Source organism: Leptonychotes weddellii, chromosome 2, assembly GCF_054177405.1.
Source record: "Leptonychotes weddellii isolate Sample4059 chromosome 2, ASM5417740v2, whole genome shotgun sequence".
NCBI classification, from domain to species: domain Eukaryota; kingdom Metazoa; phylum Chordata; class Mammalia; order Carnivora; family Phocidae; genus Leptonychotes; species Leptonychotes weddellii.
Window position 1 is genome coordinate 47,524,410 of NC_138370.1, and position 22,060 is coordinate 47,546,469.

The 22,060-nt window shown below is 35.3% G+C and overlaps 1 protein-coding gene and 1 long non-coding RNA gene across 3 annotated transcripts in view; both read right to left on the reverse strand.

Moving 5' to 3' along the window:
• The window catches only part of GALNTL6 (polypeptide N-acetylgalactosaminyltransferase like 6), a 956,008-nt gene that overhangs the window by 660,724 nt on the left and 273,224 nt on the right, over positions 1 to 22,060 (reverse strand). For both annotated transcript variants that reach the window (XM_081810998.1, XM_081810995.1), the window contains one exon: positions 6,941 to 7,049. In XM_081810998.1, the coding sequence (XP_081667124.1) occupies positions 6,941 to 7,049 (109 nt within the window). The remainder of the gene's footprint in view (positions 1 to 6,940; positions 7,050 to 22,060) is intronic.
• On the reverse strand, positions 18,800 to 21,912 carry LOC115939988 (uncharacterized). Its single transcript, XR_004074767.2, has 3 exons — positions 19,715 to 21,912; positions 19,486 to 19,577; positions 18,800 to 19,034 (listed from the first exon to the last, which is right to left on the reverse strand). It is a non-coding gene; the product is annotated as an uncharacterized LOC115939988 (long non-coding RNA).

A 22,060-nucleotide genomic window follows, 5' to 3' on the forward strand; every position in this document is an offset into this window, starting at 1 on the left:
TTTCCTTTCCTTCTTTCCTTTCCTTTCCTTTCCTTTCCTTTCCTTTCCTTTCTTTCCTTTTTAAAGAGGAGGGAGGGAGGCAAGGGGCAAAGGAAGAGGAATAGAGAAAGAATATTAAGCAGTCTCCACACTCAGCATGAAGCCAACAGGAGGATTGATCTCAGAACCCTGAGATCATGACCTGAGCCAAAATCAAGAGTCAGACGTTCAACCGACTGAGACACCCAGGCGCCCTCACAAAACTTACTTATACAGGAGCGTCATTATTCAAAAAGCCCAATTCAACAATTGAAGATAATATTGTGATTTAGAGCCCTTGGCAAGTGATTATATTACAAGGAATTATAATTTTTTAATTCATTAAATAAATACATATGTATATAAATATAGATAATTGCTATAAAAAATCAAGTAGGGCAAAGGGATAGAAAGGGAATGAAAAGGACTGTATCTATATACGATAATATGGTGACTGCCAGAATGTCTAAGCAAGTGATATATAGTCTTGTAACCTTACTGAAGGAGAGACTGAGTTGGAAGATATGAATTACCAGTGTTCCAGGGAGCAGGAATAGCAAGTGAAAAGTCCTGCAGCCTGTTTAGCATGCTTGAGGATAAACAATGTAGCCAGTGGAGAGATTTAAATGTCAATCAGTAGGAGACCAGAGCAGTGACATAAGCAGGGATGGGTCATGTTGGACCTCATAATCAGGGAATAGATTTGGATTTAATGTTGAATATCATGACCAGACATTGTAGGCTTTTGAGTGGAGAAGTTAAATGATCTCATCAGGTTATATATTTTCAGAAGATTCCTCTGGTTGCTATTTGAAGAGCTGACTATGGGACAAGGTGATCAGTTGGGAGGCTACTGAAATGATTTAGGTGAGAGAGATCAATGATTTGATGTCGATAACAGTGAAATATCCTTCAACCATGTTGTACACTTTTCAAGAGCTACTGTAGTTCATTTTTGTCTATTTTTTTCTTCCAGAGTTTGGAGCAGTACTTGAAATACAGTGACATTAAAAAGTATTTTTGAACAAGTGAATGAATAAATGAATAAAATTATGACTTAATAAAAACTTTGAATATTCAAACTATCATTAGCTAAGACAAATGGAAGTAGTGAAAAGTTAGATATAATTTCATAAGATTCCTGAGGCTTATAGTGGAATACATGAGTTGATATGATTATATAAGGGGATAATCTGTTTTAAAGAAATAGATCAAATATAAGAGTTAAGAACAGCTTTTTTCACGTTGAGTTCATAAATAGTGAAATCCAAAAACCAGTGATAAACACAGTGAAAATCTTTAGAGTTAAGACAAAAAGAAAACTGGACAGGACAATTTTCAAATTTCAAAACTAAAAATAAGTGCTTTCTAGAAATACAGATGAGTGGTCTTAAAAATGATTTCATAAAATACATGGGCATATGTGCACATGCACACATGTACACACACATACACACCACTCTAGATGGATTGCGTGAAAGGATATTTTTACCACTTAGAGAAAGATGTTACAAGAATTAGGAAACATCACATATTAATTAAGGAACAGCTACCTAAACCAATTGCATTTTCTTCTTAACATCTGGTACTAGTTATTAGATCCATAGTTCAGGGATATGCCATAGGCAGACTTACCTTAATTTCAGAAATATATGGGCCTTTTTTTCCAAATTATATATGAAGAAATGTCAGCTGTATAGCTTTCCAGCTGTTATAGCAATTACAATGAATAATGTGTAATAATATAACAATATGTATTAAATAACATATCAATATCAATTTGTACATTGTTTTTTATATTATATCAAAGGATTCCCTATTTCAGTTCTTTCCACTTTTATAAATAAAGTGAATGATGTTCAAAAAGCATGCTTTTCAATTTTTTGATACAGTACTACTCAGAAGGATAGCTAAACTGTTAAAAGATAAAATCTAATGTCAATACATTCTCAAATGAGAATCTGAAACCGAAACTAACTCAATGAGACACAATGAGATCATATATAGAAAATGTATGATTAGAAAAAATAGTCATCCTAAAAATATGACATAGTAGCAGTTCATGAGAAAGAGATCAGAGAATTAATTGAATGAAAGTCAACTTTATCTGATATCAAGGTAGACCTTTATCATTTCAAATTTGGTTTACTTCTTCCAGGAAGCCTTCCTGACCCTGAAATGTTATGTGAACATACTTCTTCTCTACTTAAATTTGTCTGGTTAATACTAATTCCAAAACAAAGAAGTGTAAGATTATGGAATAATAAAAACTCTGAGTTTCTTTGAACATTAGTTAGAGTTCTCCTAACAAATTCAAAGAATCCTCCTAATTTAGTATAACTCTAAGGACATAGATGTACTAGAAAAGATCCCTGATACTACACCTAAGGTCTTAAGGTCTATCCTTCAATCGCCTCTTTTCTGTTTTTATTGTTTTAATGCAAGAAATGTCCATTTCCTGAAAGCTGAAAGCCGTTATCTTCCTCATTACTCACCTGTGGTGTTTAACAACATATTCCCCACCCCCCAATAAATCACTTACTAATTAAAAACAGATGTTTAAAATACCTGATATTTCAAATACCAAATATGCCTCAAAGATGTAATTGCCAGAACAAAACATAAACTAACAATATTAATAAAAACATTAACAAAGACATTTAATGAAATGCATGCAACCTATTATGCTAATGTACTTTTCAAAAGATTATTGAGATTTTATGAGGAGGTAGTTTCTGGATTTTCTTATTTTTAAGATAATTTCAATATTTAAGTAGGCCAGACATTTCAGAACATAACAAATATACCTAAAACATAACAAACAAATATAAAACATTAGAACACAGAGCAGTGCGAAGTACTTGAATTGGTACTGAGAAGGGAATTTAGAGCCCTAAATGTGTGATCTATAGTAGAAGAGAGACTGAAATTAAGGAGCTATGAATCTATTTTTAAAATTTAGAAAAATATATAGCAGTGAAAGAAAGTCAAAGAAAAGAAATAATACATATAAGACTGTATATCAATGAGAAAAATACAATAGGTAAAATAGAGTAAAAAAATTGGTTTTTGCTATGATTAATAAAATTGACAAGTTCCTGGTTTGAAAGATTAAGAAGAAATGAAGAAAAAAGTACAAATGATATTTGAAAGACAAAGCAACATAAATTCAAGTGTTGCAGACCTGACATATTTTAGAACATTATGAATACATTTTTAATAAATATGAATACTTAGATGTAATGGATAAATTGCTGGAAAAATACAGTTGCAGGAGAAACAGACAATCAACTAATACTATAACTATTTAAAAAGTTTAAGGTAGTAGTTAAAAATCTTTGCTCCAAAAAAAGTCCAGGTCCAGGTAGTTTCAGCTACCAGGTCTCTATAATTATTAACAAATATATAATTCTCATATGTAACAAGCAATTACAAAGTGTAGAAAAATAGAAATTATTACTCAAGTAATTTATGAAGTTATTACATTATTACCAAAACTTGACAAGGACTCTATGAGAAAGAAAAACTCATGTCCAATATTCACTCATGAATAAAAAGGCTCAAAAATGCTAGCAAACCAAATCCAGTAATAAAGAAAAAGACAGATTTAGTCTAGAATTGCAAATTTGATTTCCATTACAAAATCAATAGAAATAATTTACCCAAATAACAGATTAAAGGAGAAAATTTATCTTACCTATTTTAATAGATGCAAACAAACAAAAAACCTTTGTTAAAAACAACGTTCATTTAGGTTTAAATAAAAATAAGCCAGACTCTCAGCAAACTAGCTCCAGAAAGCTTAGCAACCATAATAAAGTGTATTTTTATTAAATAGAGACATAAAACCTTAAAGTATGTGTCTAATTTGCTATAGTCAGAATTGTAACAAGTCAAGAGTTGCCTCCAATAATCACTATTCACCATTACACAGGAGTACCTAGTAAGTGCAGTAACTAGAACTAAAAAAAAGAACAAAAATTATAAAATCCAGAATGGAAAAAAAAATAAACACTGTCATTACTTGTAGATATTATAAGAATCTTCATTGAAAATTCAAGCTAACCTATAGGTAAATGATTATAATTAATAGAAGAGTTTAGAAAGTTTTCTAAGTTCAAATAAATATTAAAATTTATTAACACTCTATAAGCTACCTACAAACAATATGGAATTTCAATAAAATCAATAACACGTACAATACCCATATAACATTAGTTTTCTAGGAATAACACTAAAAAAAATCTGAGCATATAATATAAACATTTCATCTCTACAGATAATAAATAAGCAGCAAATAAATATAATATAGAATGGATGATTCAATACTGAAAAATAGTCAACTATCTCTTAATTTAATTAACCTCTACCCCAGAACCATGTACAAAAATATTTATAGCAACATTATATATAACAGCCAAAATCTAGAAACTCCCCAAATGCCAATGAAGAGGAGATGTTGTAGAAAATTAAACAATGGTAGAAATGAATCAACTAGAATTACACCCATTGACAGAAATGAATCTCAAAAATAATTTTAAGTAAAGGAAGAAAGTCATACATTATGATTCAATTTTTAGATCAAGTCCAAACACAGGAAAAATGCAACAGTATTTGTTTAGGTATACACAAATAGGTAGTAAAAATCTACACAGATGATCCTTTTCCTTGGTTTAGATATAAAGGCCAGAAATGTTTATTTTGATTATGTACTTGCTTGTATATTTGTGTGCAATAGCCCTTTTATTTATGTTCTATTTCATATAAATTAAAAAATGATGAATTTTAGTCTATTTTGTCATATCTTCCAGTGAATCATATAACATCTTAGCAATGAAAGTTTTTTTTAACTCCATAGAAAATTCACACTTTAGAAAATTTGTTATATTACCAATTTTCTTTGTAAGCCAACTTTCCCTTGGCCCAAATAAGATGAGGACATCAATAGCATGTTTATACAGGATGCAGAAAGAGCTATATGAAGCAGAAATAAATGTGGAGTACTGGATTTTGCATCCAAAACTCATCAGCGCAAGTGAAGGTTAGTCATACCAAATCAAGTGAAAGAAACTTAGATGAATTAATAATTATAGTTATCATTAGTTGAGTTTATAACATGTCCAAATAATTGGCCAATTACTTTAGGTATATTTTCTTTAGTCCTTACAGCAGTTCTGCAAAGAGTAATATCAGAAAGATAAATTGATTTGCTACTTACACAGCTCATGTAGAGAAAAGTTAGAATCTGAACACAGCTGTGTCTTTTCCTCTCATAAATGCTTTTGTCATTACTCCATATTGCCCAAATATTATTATTTGATGTCTGACAGTAGGGTGTAATGGAGCATGATAAGAACTGATTTTTAATCTAGCTCTGCAAATTATTAGCTGTTTGACCTTGGATATTAATTAATAAATTCTTAAGGACTCAGTTCTATATTTTTTTCTTTTTTTTCTCTTTTTCTTACAAATTGGGGGTAATAATACCTACTACAGGCCCTGAAGTTTAAATAAAATTCATATGTAAAAGTATCTAGTACAAAATATCTGTTCAATAAATTGCAGCTTCAGTTCATTAAATTATGTGAACATCTCCAAAAATTTCAGCATCCTGGGGTTAGAAAGAGAAACAGATGGTTGGATTCATATAGGGCTAATGGAGCAAATGGAAGAAAAAGATAGAGAGCCGGAAAAGTGAGAATGCTGGTAAAGAACTCACTTTCATGACCGTTCACAGGGTCATGGCCAAGATGGGGAGACAATGAAACCTGGAAGAGTCTGGTTCTCCGACAAATAGAGAACATCCTTGGGATGAGCAACTTTAATGAAGTTGGGGGGAGAGAGGAGCTTCATTTGGAGAAAAGGAATGGAAGAAGAAAATGAAAGAGGACTTTAATTAGGTCAATCACAACCAACCCAGAGCAAAGAATAATTCACAGCCTGAACAACTGCATAGCTATTTAAATACTCTCACTCCGATTTTCCTGATGGGATGAGCTTTTGAGAAAGGTTGACCAGGAGGACCTCATACTGTGATTAGTCATAGTTTTGCTGCTGATTTGACTGGGAATGCAGTGTCTCGGTGCGGCTCAGAAGTATTTACCAAACAAGAGCTTCTCTATTTCTATGACAGCCTTACCATGGAAAGAAACAAAACAGAAAAGAAACCACGCAAAAAAAAAAAAAAAAACACAAAAAACAGAGCTCCTCCGGTTGAGTAAAAGCATATGGACTTCCTACCAAATGTTACTCATGTTCATTTGATTTCTAATTATATACCTTTCTGAATTCCTGTTACCAACAACCCAATTTTACAGTCTTTCTACAAAGAATTTTTTCTGTTACTTTTTCCTAAAAGTAAAATGTTTTCTCTATCTCTGTGTAGCCCAAGACTAGAATTCTGCTGCATCTATACAGACCTACTTGATTCTTTTTTAACTGCCTGCCTGTTTGCTCAAGTATTGTCAACCTCAGGTCCCCAGCTCCTGTGATCCGCCAACTTGCTGTACCCTCTCCCATGCCTAGAATTGTGGTACCCCTTCAATATTGTTCATTGTCAGTTAGAGATTCCTCGGCCCTAACAAATGAATCAAGCTCGAGACAGATGTCTACCAAGTCAAGTCTCACTGATAAATCTCAATGTATCCACAGGAATTATTAAAAAGCAGTTCAGAAATATGAAGTATTATAGATTTCTAAAACTTGTATGTCCTCTTCTTCAGCTAATATTGTAAACGCTATTCATTATTTGTGTTCTCTCTGAAATTTGAAATTGTTTTAATTCTGTCCAGCATCGACTCCAATATCCCCACGAGACATACCTTACTCTATGCAGAAGAAATGCTAATTAGCGATCCTTTAAGCGACAAATGAGACACTGCAGTAAGTAAAGTAGCACTTTGGCTTACACTGAACTTCATACCTGAGCGCATAGCCTCTTTCTGAATGCTTTCATAGTCATGCCAGTCCTTTCTTCTCAAACCATCTGTCCATGCATAGAATTGCCCATCTCCCAGGCCCAGTGGAAATGTCTGTGGAAAAGGAAAGTATTCAGAGCATAAAAAGGAGGTATTTCCTTTTGCATGGTAGGTAAACACAGCCCAGTACATAATAGGCAATCAAAGAATATTTATTGAATAATGATTCTTCTAAGTATACTGAAAAGAAAGCTATTGCTAGTGACAAGGTTAATATACATTTTAAAACCCTTTTCCAGCTTTTAAAATAAAAGAATGGGTCACCCACAACCCCTACCATTTCCTATTTTGTTTCACCCAGAGACATTAATAACTCACTGTATCACCTCCTCTGAGCAAAATACTAGTAATGGTATTAAATGGAATTAATTTTGTTTGTGATTTGTACAGTTTCATTCATTTTGATCAAGTATATTTGAATGGCCTGATAATAATATTAGCAACCATTCAGTGAACTCTCACTATGAGCCAGGCACTATGTTAAATACTTTGTGTATAAAAGATTGTTTAATCTTTATGATAGTCTGTGGTTGTAAATCTCCATTTTTCTGTCAATTAAAGTAAGGCCCAGAGAACTAAAATAATTTGAATTCAATCACAGTGGCAAAGTCAGAACTTGGAACAGTTCTGTTAAGACCACAACTGTGGTCTTAACAACTATTAATACTGTCTCCCATCTAGATTTCTGTTAAAGTATGGTGCATGGTTACACTTGCAGTTGAAATTAGCACCTACTCAACAACTGTCGTCACAACATATGTTTTATGCTTTGTTAAAACCCAATATGTTCCAATGTCAACTTGAAAATTATGTTTGTGTACGTTGCTGAAACTACTTTTTTGGTGTTTATTTTTGGTAATAAGAAGCAAGTGTTTTGAATGAAATTTATTTTCACAATCTTAATACTCAACATAATGTAAAATAAATGTTTTCATATTCACATACTATTTTTCTTTTATTTGGTTTACTTTCTGAAATAAATAATACGTTTACAGAGTGAAGAGAAAAAAATTAAAGTTTCAATTTAGATAAAACAAAAGATGAATAATTTCAATGAAGAAATTTTATTCTAAGAGGCTTTCCAAGGCAAATAAAATGTCTTATTTCTTAGTGTGAAACAGTATGACTATTGTGCTTATGAAAAATTATCTCAGTCCATCTTTGTAGGCTATAAAGGATCCACATGTTTGAAAGGATGAAAATGGAGCTTGGCATAAAAAAAAAAAAAGTACTTAAAATCAGAAGAAAGATTTGCCAAATCAGGTGCCTGTTATCTAGATATTTAAAGGAATTTGTTACAAGATTGGTGTTTTCAGGAAAATGAAAACAATAGAAGAATAAACATACAAGGATGATGATGAGTTTATGTAAAATGTTAAGGATAATAAGAATAAAATTTAAAAGGAAAATGACAAGAAAGAAAGTTATGGAGAGTTAACAGAAAAAAATATGGTAAAAATAGAAGAAAACGGGAAAAATAATTTTGGAAAGAAATTTGGGCTTATAATAGCAAACATTAAAAACATATCATGTGTTTTTTCTAATTGATATTGATTTCATAATTAGAAATTTTACCAAAACTCAGCTGGAAATCAGAAGTTTTAAATAATCAAATAGCTTTAAAATACAAAACTCATGTTTTGTTTCAAACTTGCATTTACAATAATAAACACTGAGCAGTAATGAAAATATCTTATACTGATTCAAATAATACCAATTTATAAACATCACTTTCAGATTAAAATAGATAACTTCAAAATAAATTTTGACATTAAACATGGAGATGTTCTTGTGTAAACTCCAAATATACAAAACTCTCTCTGGTTACCTAGTGGTTCACAAACAGGCCACTGAACATGGAGGGCAAGGAGAGTCCAAGGAAAGAAGCAGACCACTCCAGTATGGTAGGTGACAGGTGTAATAAGCAAGGGAACTTAGATATGAGGCTTGTCTTGGGCACCACAAGACAAGTAGATCCTTGCACAGGCCCACAGAATCTTAAAAGTTTATATAGAGACCTTAATTGGGTTCAGTTGCATATGCAGTCTAATAGTCTCAACAACCCCTTACTCTCTCAAGGCTGTTGTTTTAAACAGCTCCTAGTGTGGGAATAGTAGGTGCAGTGTACATTCCAAGGACAAGGGAGGGGTTCGGAGCCTCCAATTGCCCAGGTCCCATTCTCCTGTCAGCTGGTGGTCATGTCTTCATGATGATCTCCTCCAACACTTCACCCATCTTGACCAGCTCTTACAATCTAACACAGTCCCCCTCTTCTGCAATGTGCCCTATGAAGTCGGCAAGGGTTTTATTAGCATGGAAGTGGTTCATTTGGTTGCTATCTGGCTGCATTGAGGCAGAGGTCACAAGAACAATATAGGCACACACATGTGAAAACACAGGTTAAGATAATGATTCCCAACATTTTTTTTTCCCCCTCCAGGAGCCCCAGCGTCACAACCATTGATTTACTAAGTCCTCTAGGCTGGGGGTTAGAGTGCTCTGGATGTAGTTCCCCCTCACCCAGGGGTGCTAAGTAACTCACCCATCCCAGTAGGACATCTCATTGCAAAATTCCAATAGATAATTCCTTTCCTAGGTATAATGGAACATGGTATTCTCAGCAGCATAGCATGTTGATCCCAAAACTTCCATACCTTTATAGTACTTGGTACCTTGACAGGGGTCCCCAGTCTGTCATATGGGGCAATAGAGCCTACTGGTTGACCATAAAATTGTACTAAAGCTTCGACAGTACTTTAGTCCACCTGGCCAAAGTGGTTTTGTCTGTTAGTAATTCAAACTGCTGCTTTAATATTTCATTTTCTACTTTCTACCAAACCTGTTGTTTTGGGGTTAGAGAGGAGATGAAATCTTTATTCAATGCCATGTTCTTTTCCTCAGGCTTGCACATCACGACCTTTGAAATGTAACCCCCAATCACCATCTACTCAACGAGGGTATCCATATATGATACTCAGCTTCTCTAATCCCCTAACAGCAGCAGCCTAGTTTGCACAGAGACAGAGGGAAGCTGGGGTTAATTAAGCCAGCGGCAGGGTCCACACAAACAAAGGTATGTTTAGAAGCCCCCTAGGAGGTAGGGTGCCAAAATTCGCTAATATCTCACTGCTTGGGAATGCTGTCTTTTGGGAAGTCTGCCCCCGACTCCTTTGGCAGTTGCCTGAGGCATTGTTTAGAACCCACAGAACATGCTGTTACTACATTAAACAAGTCACTGTATTTCAAGGGCAATGTGTCATCTTTGGTAATATACCATCCCACCCAGGCACTATGGTGCTTGTTCTTCCTATGCAACCAATCTGCTATATCTACTAAAGGGTCAGTTTATGGCTCTTACCTAAGCCTGAGCATCAGCTTGCTGATTGCCAGGTTGTCAGTGCCTTTAGGAATCTAGACACGGAAGGCAGTGAGGTTTGCCTCAGGCTATTGCAGGTAAACCCAAATGCGTTCCCCATATCCTGACTCCACAAGGGCTTATTCATGATCATTCACCCCTCAGGTTCCCATTGTCCAAGCTAAAGAGTTAATCCCTTTAGAACAACCCAACTGTCAGTGCAAAGAGTTAAAGGCCAAGTGATCACCAGCCAAACTGTTAATGAGTTAAGCCCACTGGCTGCTGTGGTTTATTCTTGTTTCCATCCAGATGGTGTCAGTATTGGACTGAATAACAACAGCAGTCTCTGGATAGATAGCCCTGACTAGATCAATCACTAGGAATTTCCCCTGTTCCTTCTCTACAGGCCATTGTAGCCAACACAGAAATAGGGGCAGGGACATTTGGAAGATCTACATCCTCTGCAATGCCTAGTAGCTCCTGCATTCCCAGAAACGGTGGGCTGGCGGACATGGTGCTCCTCTGCTGTAAACAGGCATGCCGCTTAGTCAAAGTGGGAGTTTGAGCCAAGGCAGAAGTGGATCAATGCCACTGCCAGGTGGGGAATAAACTTCCTTCGAAACCCTCAAATCCCTACAAAGGCTTGTACCTCTTTCATGTCCTTAGAGGTTGGGTAGCTTCCCCTCACCCAGGGGTGCTAAGTAACTCCGCATCCCAGTAGAACATCTCATCGCAAATTCCAATAGATAATTCCTTTCCTAGGTATGATGGAACATGGTATTCTCAGCAGCATAGCATGTTGATCCCAAAACTTCCATACCTTTTTAGTACTTGGTACCTTGACACCTTCTCTCAATCACAGCTTCTGGGACAACCCACATCTTATCCAACCAGATGACCCTCAGATCTTGCCTGCCACCCCATGATATATTGCAGGGCTGTGCAGGTAGCCTTGAGGAAGCACTTGAAAAGTCCATTGTTGCCCCTCCCACATGAAGGCAAATTGATCTTGTGACTCAGCAGCTAGGAGTATACTGAGAAAAAACCCCAGAAAAACAAACAAACAGAAAAAACCCTTGCTAAGTCCAATACTGCATGATATGCTCTTAGGACTGGGGACAAGGTATCTAAGATGGTGGCAATGTTGGGCAAAGCCACATGGATTGGGAACACTACATTATTTAATTCTCAGTATTCCGTGGTCATCAGCCATGAGCCTTCTGGCTTATTTACTAGCCTTATCAGGCTGTTGAAAGTACAATGGGCAGGGCATATAATACCCACTTGGTACAGTGCTTGGATAGTTTCTCCTATTTACTTATACCCCCAGGTAATTTATATTGATTGACAGTTACCAATTTTCATAGGGACTGGTAGACTTACTGGTGCCCAGTTGGTGTTATCCCTCAGCACTGTTTTGATTGCTCTAACCCAGAGGTAGAATTCATGCAAAACGTTTTTGCAGAGTTTGACCTTATAAGGTATCAGTGCTCAATATGTTTTCTGGTATAGGAGAGATAAAAACCTCATACTCTTGGGGCAGGGGGTGGGTGATGGGTGGAGAATGCCCAATTTGCAGTGTCAAAGCAATCTTCCTAACCATAACCATTTGCCTTCCATAACCACTGATGGCACTGAAGGGGCTGGAAAACTTCTGAGGGTTACTATATATTAGAGAATATTTATCTCTGTATCAACCAGACCCAGCACCTTTTATTTCTGGGAGACCCATGAATAGGGAGCTTAACATGAGGCTTTTGATGGCCTCCAACAGACCTTACCTGGAGGCAATCTTGGCCTGCATCTTATACTTGGGGCTTGGGGGCCACCAATCCAAATAGGACTGTATCCCTGAGGCCTCTGCTGGAGCTGGTGAGACATTAGGGTAGTAGGGGCAAGGGGAACAGACCTGAACTGTTGTTCATGTTTCAAGGCTTTCCACAGGCTGACCAACAGTGTTGGGTTGCTGTTTTATATTTTTAGGTGGAGCTTCCAGCAGCAATGAGGTCAAACCACATTTGTTTCTGGGTTATTTTCATCAAACCTTTTATAGCTAGCTGACTGGGATAGCCTTTCAGGTTTTCAAGCTCCCTCTCTGTCTCTCTGTCAAGCTGCCTCTCTGTCTCCCTCTCTTTCTCACAGTAAGTTCCCATTCCTGAGATTTGTCTCTCCTCCCCACCCCCGCCATCAGCAATGGATTACCTAATATTATAAATGTCTTGTCCCAGGGCTCAGTTCAGCATAGATATCAGTGTCCCATACCAAGTGCTGGGAATGGACTGGAGAACCCTGGCTTTCATTCCTGCAGTGAATGTGTGAATGTGGCCTGATCGGGACCTTCAAAGACAGGGGCATTGATGGCTTATCCCATTTCCAACTCCCTAAGTTCTTGCTGTACCTCCTCTATAGATTCCCATTCCAGGATCTCACTTGCCCATGGAGATCCTCTCATTGGGTAAAACCTCCTTGCAGCCTAGAAAATCCAATAGATTTTGTGATCAAAGCCCTGATTGACACGACTCAGCACACCCTGGTTGCTTAAGACCACGGTCCACAGCATCTAATACACAGGCCACCCTCCTGGTGGATAGCCAACTCGTAATTTTCCCCACAGATGCATCCTTTCCAAAGACCGTTTCTTTGGTCTCCCAGCTGGCTTGCCAATTGTTGGTTCACAAACTGGCTCCATACACAGAGGGCGTGAAGAGACTAAAGAAAGAGGCAGGCCATTCCAGATGGGTATGCGGCACGTTTAATAAGCAAGGAACTTATATACAAGGCTCATCCTGGGCTCCAAAAGACAAATAGATCTCTGTACCCAGCCACCAAATCTTAAAAGTTTTTATGGATACATTAACTAGATTCAGATCTGGATATATTCAGTCCAAACGGTCTAAACAACACCTTACTCTCTTAAGGCTATGCCCTTTAAACAGTGTGGGAATGGTGGTGGAAGGACAAGGGAGGGGCAAGGATCCTCTAATTGCAACGATCCAGCTTGGGGGTCAACCAGTGGTCATGTCCTCTCTACAACCTCCTCCAACATTATCAGGCACATTCTGTTGCCCTTATTTTGATTTATTTGGTGTAGAGAATTCTTAGCAAATGGTAATACAAAGCAGATTGAACAAAAGAGTTAATCTTTGCTTTCTCTAGACACTCTCATATGAAAATGACCATAAAGCATCGGATGAATCAAGAAAGCAGATAGTTAAATTGACATAAAGTTTTTGTAAATGGCTGAGATTACTGAGAGGAAAACACTTTTAATGACACTGGATATTGAAAATATTTAAAATTAGAGGCATCCGGTATTTCTGAGGGCGAAGTTAAAGGTCAAAACAAAATGACTGGTATTTTTGTGCAGGGCAGTTAGACTCTCCTGGGTTCTCTTATCAATTCCAACATCAAAGTGATTTCTGAGAAACATCCACTGCACTCCCCACCCATAGAGTAGTGGATTTTGAACGAGAGAAGAATGTTTCCAGGCTATTAGAAACCATTGAAAACAAGGGTGCCAAGTTGTAGTGAAAATCAAGATTCCATGTAAGTCTATATACCAAGCATTGATAACCAAAGCTTTCTGCTCCAACTTGGCTCCCAGAAAGCTGTCATTTCCTTATACCCCTTAAACAAGAGAAAGATAAATTCTTATCTGGAGAATTGAGTTGAAAGAGATAGGGGTACTCCTTCTAGGTATATACCCAGGCATTACATGGGGAAGTCCTCCTCAACCCATAAAACTTCGTAGTAGTATTTTCACTACTTCACTTATAAGTATGAACAGGTAGCCAAGGATTACCAAATATTTGGGAGAGCTTTTAACATAAAATTCAGAGGGCAAAATAAATAAGAGACATAATAAATTTGAAGGAAACAGACAATGTAAGGCTCAGAAAAATTCTTCCCTGCCCCCAAAATCTAAATTCAATTCCCTCAAAGAGCTTTAAGAAAAAGTTCCTCCATAGAAACAGAAATTAAAAAAAAAAAAAAGAAGAAGAAGAAGAAGCATGTATAGAATTTGAAAAAGAGCTCTTGGAAGATGAAAATGGGATAGCAAACATAGAATAATTAAGAAATAGTTTGAAAAATTAAGGGCAAGGGAACCCTACTAAGATAAAAAAAAAAAGAAGAAGAAGAAATAAGAGAGCCAATGGCAAAGTTATAACATTGAAGGAATGGCAGCAAGCCTGGAGATCCTCCAGTCCTGAGTGACTCTGCAAAAACACAAACAAAAAAACTAAAAACCAAATAGACAAACTTACCCTTTGTTTAGTCTTTTAAAATGTATTAAAAGGAGAGTTACAGTTCTTCCGAAGAGATTGGGGTGAATTAATGATGCATGCATAAAAATATAGGCAAATAAAAATCGAGACAATCAGGCTAGAGGCGATAAAAAATATAATGTACAAGAAATAAAGTATAATTGTAGCACACTATTTGATTCAGGTATGAATACTCTTATCCCAACACTAGTTTAACTAAAATTGGTTTTATAGCTACACTGAAGGTTGAGGGCAAGGGTGGAAAAACTTAACTAAATACACATTTTATATAGTAGGAAAACAATAGCTAAAAAACAAAATGAAAAAATCAAGTAACAGTAATACACACATGTTAACTACAAATATAGATGCATATAACAGAGTAAAGATAAAATATTGACATTGTTGCGCCTGGGTATCAGAAAGTACAAGTAGAGGGAAATGGCCTAGGGGGTTGCTGGTTACCATTATATTATGATTATATTTACATTATTTGCAAATATTACTTCAGAAAAAAAAATAAATCTCAAAGTTTCTTTTTTTTTTTTAAAGATTTTATTTATTTATTTGAGAGAGAATGAGAGAGAGCACATGAGAGGGGCGAGGGTCAGAGGGAGAAGCAGACTCCCTGCCAAGCAGGGAGCCCGATGTGGGACTCGATCCAGGGACTCCAGGATTATGACCTGAGCCGAAGGCAGTCGCTTAACCAACTGAGCCACCCAGGGGCCCTCAAAGTTTCTTAGACATTCTTGGCAGTTACCAGTACTCCAGCAATGTGTGTTAGCATCATGAGAATATTTTATGATGGTAGAGGAATCAGGTTAATGCAGATCATCTGAAACGTACTTTAATAAAGGCTATCTGAGGATTTGCTACACTAATACCTCTTCTTATCTGAATCAGTGCTTCTCACAGACTAGCAGCATCAGCATCACCTGGGAACTTGTTAGAAATACAATTCCCTGATCCCAACTCATGCCTGTTAAATCAGAAACTTTGAGAGGGGAGAGACACAGAAATCTATGTTTTAACAAGTTCTTCAGGCGATTCTAAGGCTTACTGAAGTTTGAGAACCACTAATCCATATGAACAGGAAAGTGATACGATCATCACATTAAGAAAACATGTCAGACTTATTCACAAAGCATGTGCCATGATCTACCGAAGATTTTTTTTTTTTCAGGGCTAATGACCAATAGAAAGATTAAGTGTGTTTGCATCCTTTTCACCTGCCAGAAAGGTAGGTGAATAAACCTAAATCAGTCCCAGTATATTTGTATAGAACTGCCTTGGTTCTGACAGCTTAGCAAATGACCCATCAGTATTCTGACCTTTCCTTTCACATGAGCAATCTCCAGCACCCAGATCCATTTGCTTCTCTCCTGGGTTATATCATGTGTCCTCTCTATGATTACAGTAGTACAGATCTATTATCTCTGACCTTGTAAAATAAATATAATGAGTATCGTACTTCCATGAGGTGTATATTTCAGACCTGTCATTCAGTCGGCCATTTATTTGTGAGCACTTTTTGTTTTTCACCTTTTGTTTTTGCAGACTTTTTATTCATTATAGTGTTACTACACTACAAATAATTAACTTGAAAAAATTACCAGGGATGACAGAGACAGAATCCATTAAGTAGAAATCATATGCAATAGAGCTGAATCCTGGAGCCTACTGAAAGATAATATACTTGAGAATGGGTCATGAGAAAAAGTTTCCAAGAGTAAAACATGACTTGTAGACAATGCGTTTACCAGAAGTAGCAAACTGAAACACTTTCTGGGGTCAAAAATGTGGCATGAATGGGCCAAAAACTCGGGTGTGCCACTCTAGGAATGGGTGGATTCTTGTGTTATCTAACTATTATATTTAACTACTGAATAATCTTAAAATACATCTCAGGGGCTGTCTGCAAAATCCAGGTGAATAAAATATCTTGCCCCTTGCCTCTAAATTAGAGTAGTTTTATTTATTATAACTACAGATAGTGATGACATTGAAAAGACACATTTGTAAATCTCTATGAAGAAAAGATTGTCTGTATCTTAAAACCTGTCTTAGGTTTTATAAATCAACAACCAATGGACTTGTATTCTTACAATCAACCATAAACCTACCACTATACTTGCTCCTTAGAAGACAATGTGATATAGTGGAAGTACTCTGGATCCAGGGCCAGAAGACAAAAATTAAAATATTTTGAAACCATGTGCAGGAAATCTACATTTCCTTTAGGTCCCTCAGTTATGACATATGTGAAATTCATATACGAAATTAGGATAATAAAAATATCTACCTTACCTACCCTAAAAGGTTTTTAAAGTAGTAAATCAGATAAAGTATATGAAAGCCCTTTGCTTATCAAAAAGTGATATAGAAATGCCAGTTGTTTTTTCCATCTAGGCTATTTTTTATAGATATTTGAGTTATTTCCGTTGCCCTTGAAACGTTAGAACACAGTTGCAAAGTAAAATTTATATACCTTTAAACAAATACTAAATTACTTGAGCCAAACTCTATGACAGTAGATGTTAATACCACATAGAGATGGGTGTGAAATCTTATAATGGATGTGATTAAGTTTTTAAGCCACCTGGAAGATGTTGTAAGCTAACAGAACACTAAAAAAAGCAATATAATGGATGGTATGAACGGGAAAAGGAGATGATGAATATTTCTTCTTATACAATTTTATCCTTATATGAGCCAGATGATGAGTTGGAGTTCAGAAGTATCAAGATCAAATAATTAAAAGTCTTCAAGATCGCATGTCTAATAAGAGCTAAACTAGAATGTGAACTAAGTCTGCCTTATGAATTACTAAAAATAAACAAGTGTGGAGATTTGTATGATTCTCTCATTATTTATTTATTCAAACTTTATTACATAAAATAATTTAAGTATATTAGAAAATAAAACTAGAGAGATAAGATGAAGCCAAAAAAAATTCATACACAGGACTTCCGACTTTATGCACTGAGTTATAGGGAATCATTAAAGCCTCTCAAACTGAAGAGTAATACAATGAAATGTTATGCAAATGTTAGTTTTGTTGTTGTTCTAACATCCTCTTTCTTCTTGAGTTTGAACACAACTACAGAACATGCAGTGGGCCTAGAATAATCTACAGAGAATGTTCTGCATTTTTATATACTCACAAAACATATGGATAAGTTATTGTCAGAATATAAAATCTTTTTTTTTTTTTTTTACTGGACAGAAATCTTGTTCTTTACATTCTTTGTAAATTCTCAGATGTGATGTTAACATAATTCCAAGATAATAATGAAATAAAATAAAGTAAGCCTTGAGCTGGTATCAATCACTGAAACCTCTAGTCTCCCTCTTGACTTTGTAAAGATGGTGTCTAAAGGGGAGTTGAGAACTCAAACGTATGAAGCAGGAAGGAGGCTGAACTAAGGAGTTCAGCTCATATTTTAGATTTTAAAATTTTCCAACAGCATCTGGAAATCTGAATTGCTATATAAAATATCTTAATTTTAAAATGTTGAACAAATTCAAATATTTACAAAATACATTGTGTAAGATTATATCTTCAAATATCCAGGCTACGGTTACCATTCCCAAACCTATGCTAGGCTTATGCCACAATCTTAATCTTGACGTCACTCAGTTGCCTTAGAAATTGATGGTATTGTCTTTTATCTGCTGTGAAGCTGGCTGAGATTACCAAGACCTTGAGCATATAAACCTATCCTCTGTATTTGCATTGGTATCTCAACTCCTGAGAGCACAGAATGATTTTCACGTATCATGTTAATAAAACTCATATAGTCTCTCTACGAGGGGGCTGTGTAGATCATTATAACTAAAGACAAACACTGAGGCAAGATTGGTGAGGAGATCTGCAAAAGTGAAAAAGTCAGAGAAAGAGTAAGTTCTGGTGAACGGTAACTAAATAGAGCTCTGGTTTTTATTTTGAGCATGAAAAAGACAAAACAATTGAGTGGCATCAGCTCAGCATCCCAGATAAGATCATTTCTTCCTGATGATAAAGTTACACTGATCGCACAAGTTGCAGAACGAAATTGTGTCATATAGTAATGGTTACTTTTATTATACATATTCCTGTATGGAATTGATTTTCAAAGAAATAAAAAAGGATACTATCATACTTATGTTATAGTAATATCAACATTTTATTTTAAATAACTATATTCATGTAATACAAGGAACACACAATTTGAAAGTTCTACTAACATCTTCTGCTTCCTGTTCCAATCTCTCTGAAACTATTTTTAATGAGATTTTCTTTCTTTGATCAGTGGGAAGATTTAAACATTTTGTTTGCAAAGACAAAGGTCACGGACCCTCATTTTATGACTTCTTGGGGTGTTTGTGAAGAATTTCTGAAGCGGCCTCCTTATTTAGATCAGACATATGTCTGGGTAGCTGAAAAAGAAAGAAAAATGAACTGTGTTTTAATTTTGTTCCCCATATTGTTACTTCATACATCTCATTAACCTTACAACCAGAACTAATTGTCAGTAAACAAAAGTTTCTGTTAGTAACCAGAGAGATCAGTAGCAAACTATTCTCCTGTGAATAGAGGACAATACTGTTAAAAGTAGTTTCTTGTTGTTGTTGCTTTTTTTTTTTTTAGTTAAAGAAAATTAACTGTAAGTGTTTGATAAAAGCTTCCCTGTTATTAAATAGGGGTAAGAACTCAACAGTAGCCATAATCCAGCTGACATACTATATTTCTGTTTAAGCACATAAGGTAGAATAGTTGTGTTAGTGACCCTCAAAATTACTGTAATTTTTACTTTTTTCCATCACAACAGAAACATGTTAACTCAACAGGAAAGCCCTCCTTATCCCTGATAGCTATGCAGCAGCATACCTTGGAGAAATATTCAGGAGATCAGCATCTTACAAAAATGACAAATTTCCTGAGATTTTTTTTTCCATATCAAAGTATTCACTTTGTGTTTCCTAAGGGGAAAGATTAAAAAAAAAAGTAAAAGAAAAGAAAAGAAAGAAAGAAAACTTAGTATAGAAGTGGACAGCATTTCTGTGAAAATTTAAAAGCAAAGAAAGATCATGTCAAAAAAAAAAAACATTATATTAACCTTCAAGAATCACCTGGCCCCCTGGTGAAGGAGATTCCATACACTTGCAGTTTTCTGGAGGTATAAAGCCTGGGTTTCATGACCCCCTGAACTTTTCTTCAGAAGGACATCATATGGTGCCTCTAGAATTCCACCCTATCAATTCTTCAAGGAAAAAACATAGCATCCTCAGTTGTTCTCCAGAATCAATATTATCTTAAAATGTGACTCTATTTTTCTTATTAATCTGAGCTCACTGTGCTATGTCTAAAGGGAAACATATAACACAGAAAGGTGAAATGAGGATTAGAGAGAAAAAGCGAAGATCTTTTGTCATGGTAAGTATGATAGTGACAAGGAAACCAAAATAGAGTGCCGATTCTTTCTCCAAGTTGCATATGTCACCCGGGTGCTTTTATGTAACTACTAACAAAATAAACATCAGAATAGCACTAAACTCAGAATTACAACTGAGGATAGACAATTAGTTCATAATTAAGAAATGATTAGACTATAGCATGGCTTAGTCATCTATTTCAAACCCCTAAAATATCATTGTATAAATATATGCTGAATTCAGGCATTATTATCATTTTCATAATAACTAAAATCGTCAAGGCATCAACCATATGCATGCAAATGTAGATAAGACCTCAACATTACCTTCAGGGAGGTCTTTTCTACTTTTAGTATTGTTAGAATTTTAAATGACCTTGATAGTGATAATTTTAAATTTTTATCTGAAGGAAATTTTCTTAAATGGTGAAGACAGTTGTAATATACAAACTTCACACTTGGAAGACTCGAAACTGTTTTTGAACCTGTCTGTCTTAACAGCTGAGCTGGTGTTTCAAGTTAGTTCCACGTTCAGGAAAATTTAGTGAAGGTAACACAGTCATTCTGAAACATCAAAAATATAACAAATATTTATTTTCAGTTGTATCACAACCTAACAAACAAATTTATATATAATGGATCATTGGCAAATCAGATTTATTGCTGAGAGATAGAGAGCAGAGGGCATTTTCCCATGTTCCCCTTCCACTATCAGTATTTTAATGCTGGTATAATTTTATTGAATCTGCCATTCAGCTGGTCAGTCAACAGGTATTTATTGAATGCCTGCTGTGATACTAGAAATATAATTGTCAGCCAGACAAAATTGTATCCCTGGGGGACCTTATCTTCTAATAGGAGGAGGCATTCATTGAGCCAGTATTAATTGAGCATCTACTATGTGCTTGGCATCATCCTAAGTATCTGAGATTTATCAGTGACTAATGCAAAGAAAGATTCATGTCCTTGAGGACTGTACACTCTAGAAAGGTGATATTTTTAAAAATACATAATAAACAAGTGAACTTTTTAAGATTGCTTTCAATGAGGTCTTCTGTACTTTATTAATTTAAGTAATGGGGGATGTGGGAGGAAGGTAGGGGGCAGAGATGAGTTGAGTTTGGGACACACTGAATTTAAGATGCCTAAGACCTAGAAAAAGGGATTCCTGGTAGTAATTGGATTTACTGGTCCAATTGAGCAATAATTTCCCACTGGAAAATTTCACTCTAAAAATTATTTATGCAAAGTATTTCATTTGAATATAGAGAGACCTATTTTTATGTGGGTGGGCAAACATCTTTTCAGAAAGAATTGCCAATGCTTTTGAATATCCAAGCCAGGTTGCTTGTAATAGTATTGATTATCTAGCATAAATATAATTTGTCTACAGTGTTTGGGGGAAGGAGGGAATTTCCACTTCTTTAAATACCAAATGATAAAATGTCAGAACTGGACAAGTAGAAGAGAAAGCACTTAAAATCTAAATCTTAAAAGGGTCTTGGATCATGACTTTCACACCTAATTATTTCAAATACCAGCAAAGATGTTTTCCAAGCTCTTAATTTAGAGTATCTTATTCAACAAATTGTATACATGAAAGACAATAGATCATTGTGTTTTCCTGGTATCTACTCTGTACTCTGAAAATAATTTACTTACGGGAAATAACTTTGATTGTTATAATTATAGCTTATAGTCAAAAGTTTTTAAAATTAGAACTAAATTTAAAACACACTATTTTATGAGCATAGATATGAGATTGAATAGCTTATTATTAAATGTGAAAAAGAAAGATTTATCTGCATTTGGTCATGAAACAAAACAAAGATCTGCATAGTATTTATCATTTCTGTGTTAAGGGTGTCAAGTGCACAACGATGCAATTTGTTCTACTTTACTGCCTTTGGTATCTTGAAAAGTATTAATGAAGGATTTCATATTAATAGTAAGTAGAGATATCAAGGAGTAAGAATACAGTAAAATATTTTACTTTTATAATTAGGATTACTCTTTTATCTATATGCTTTA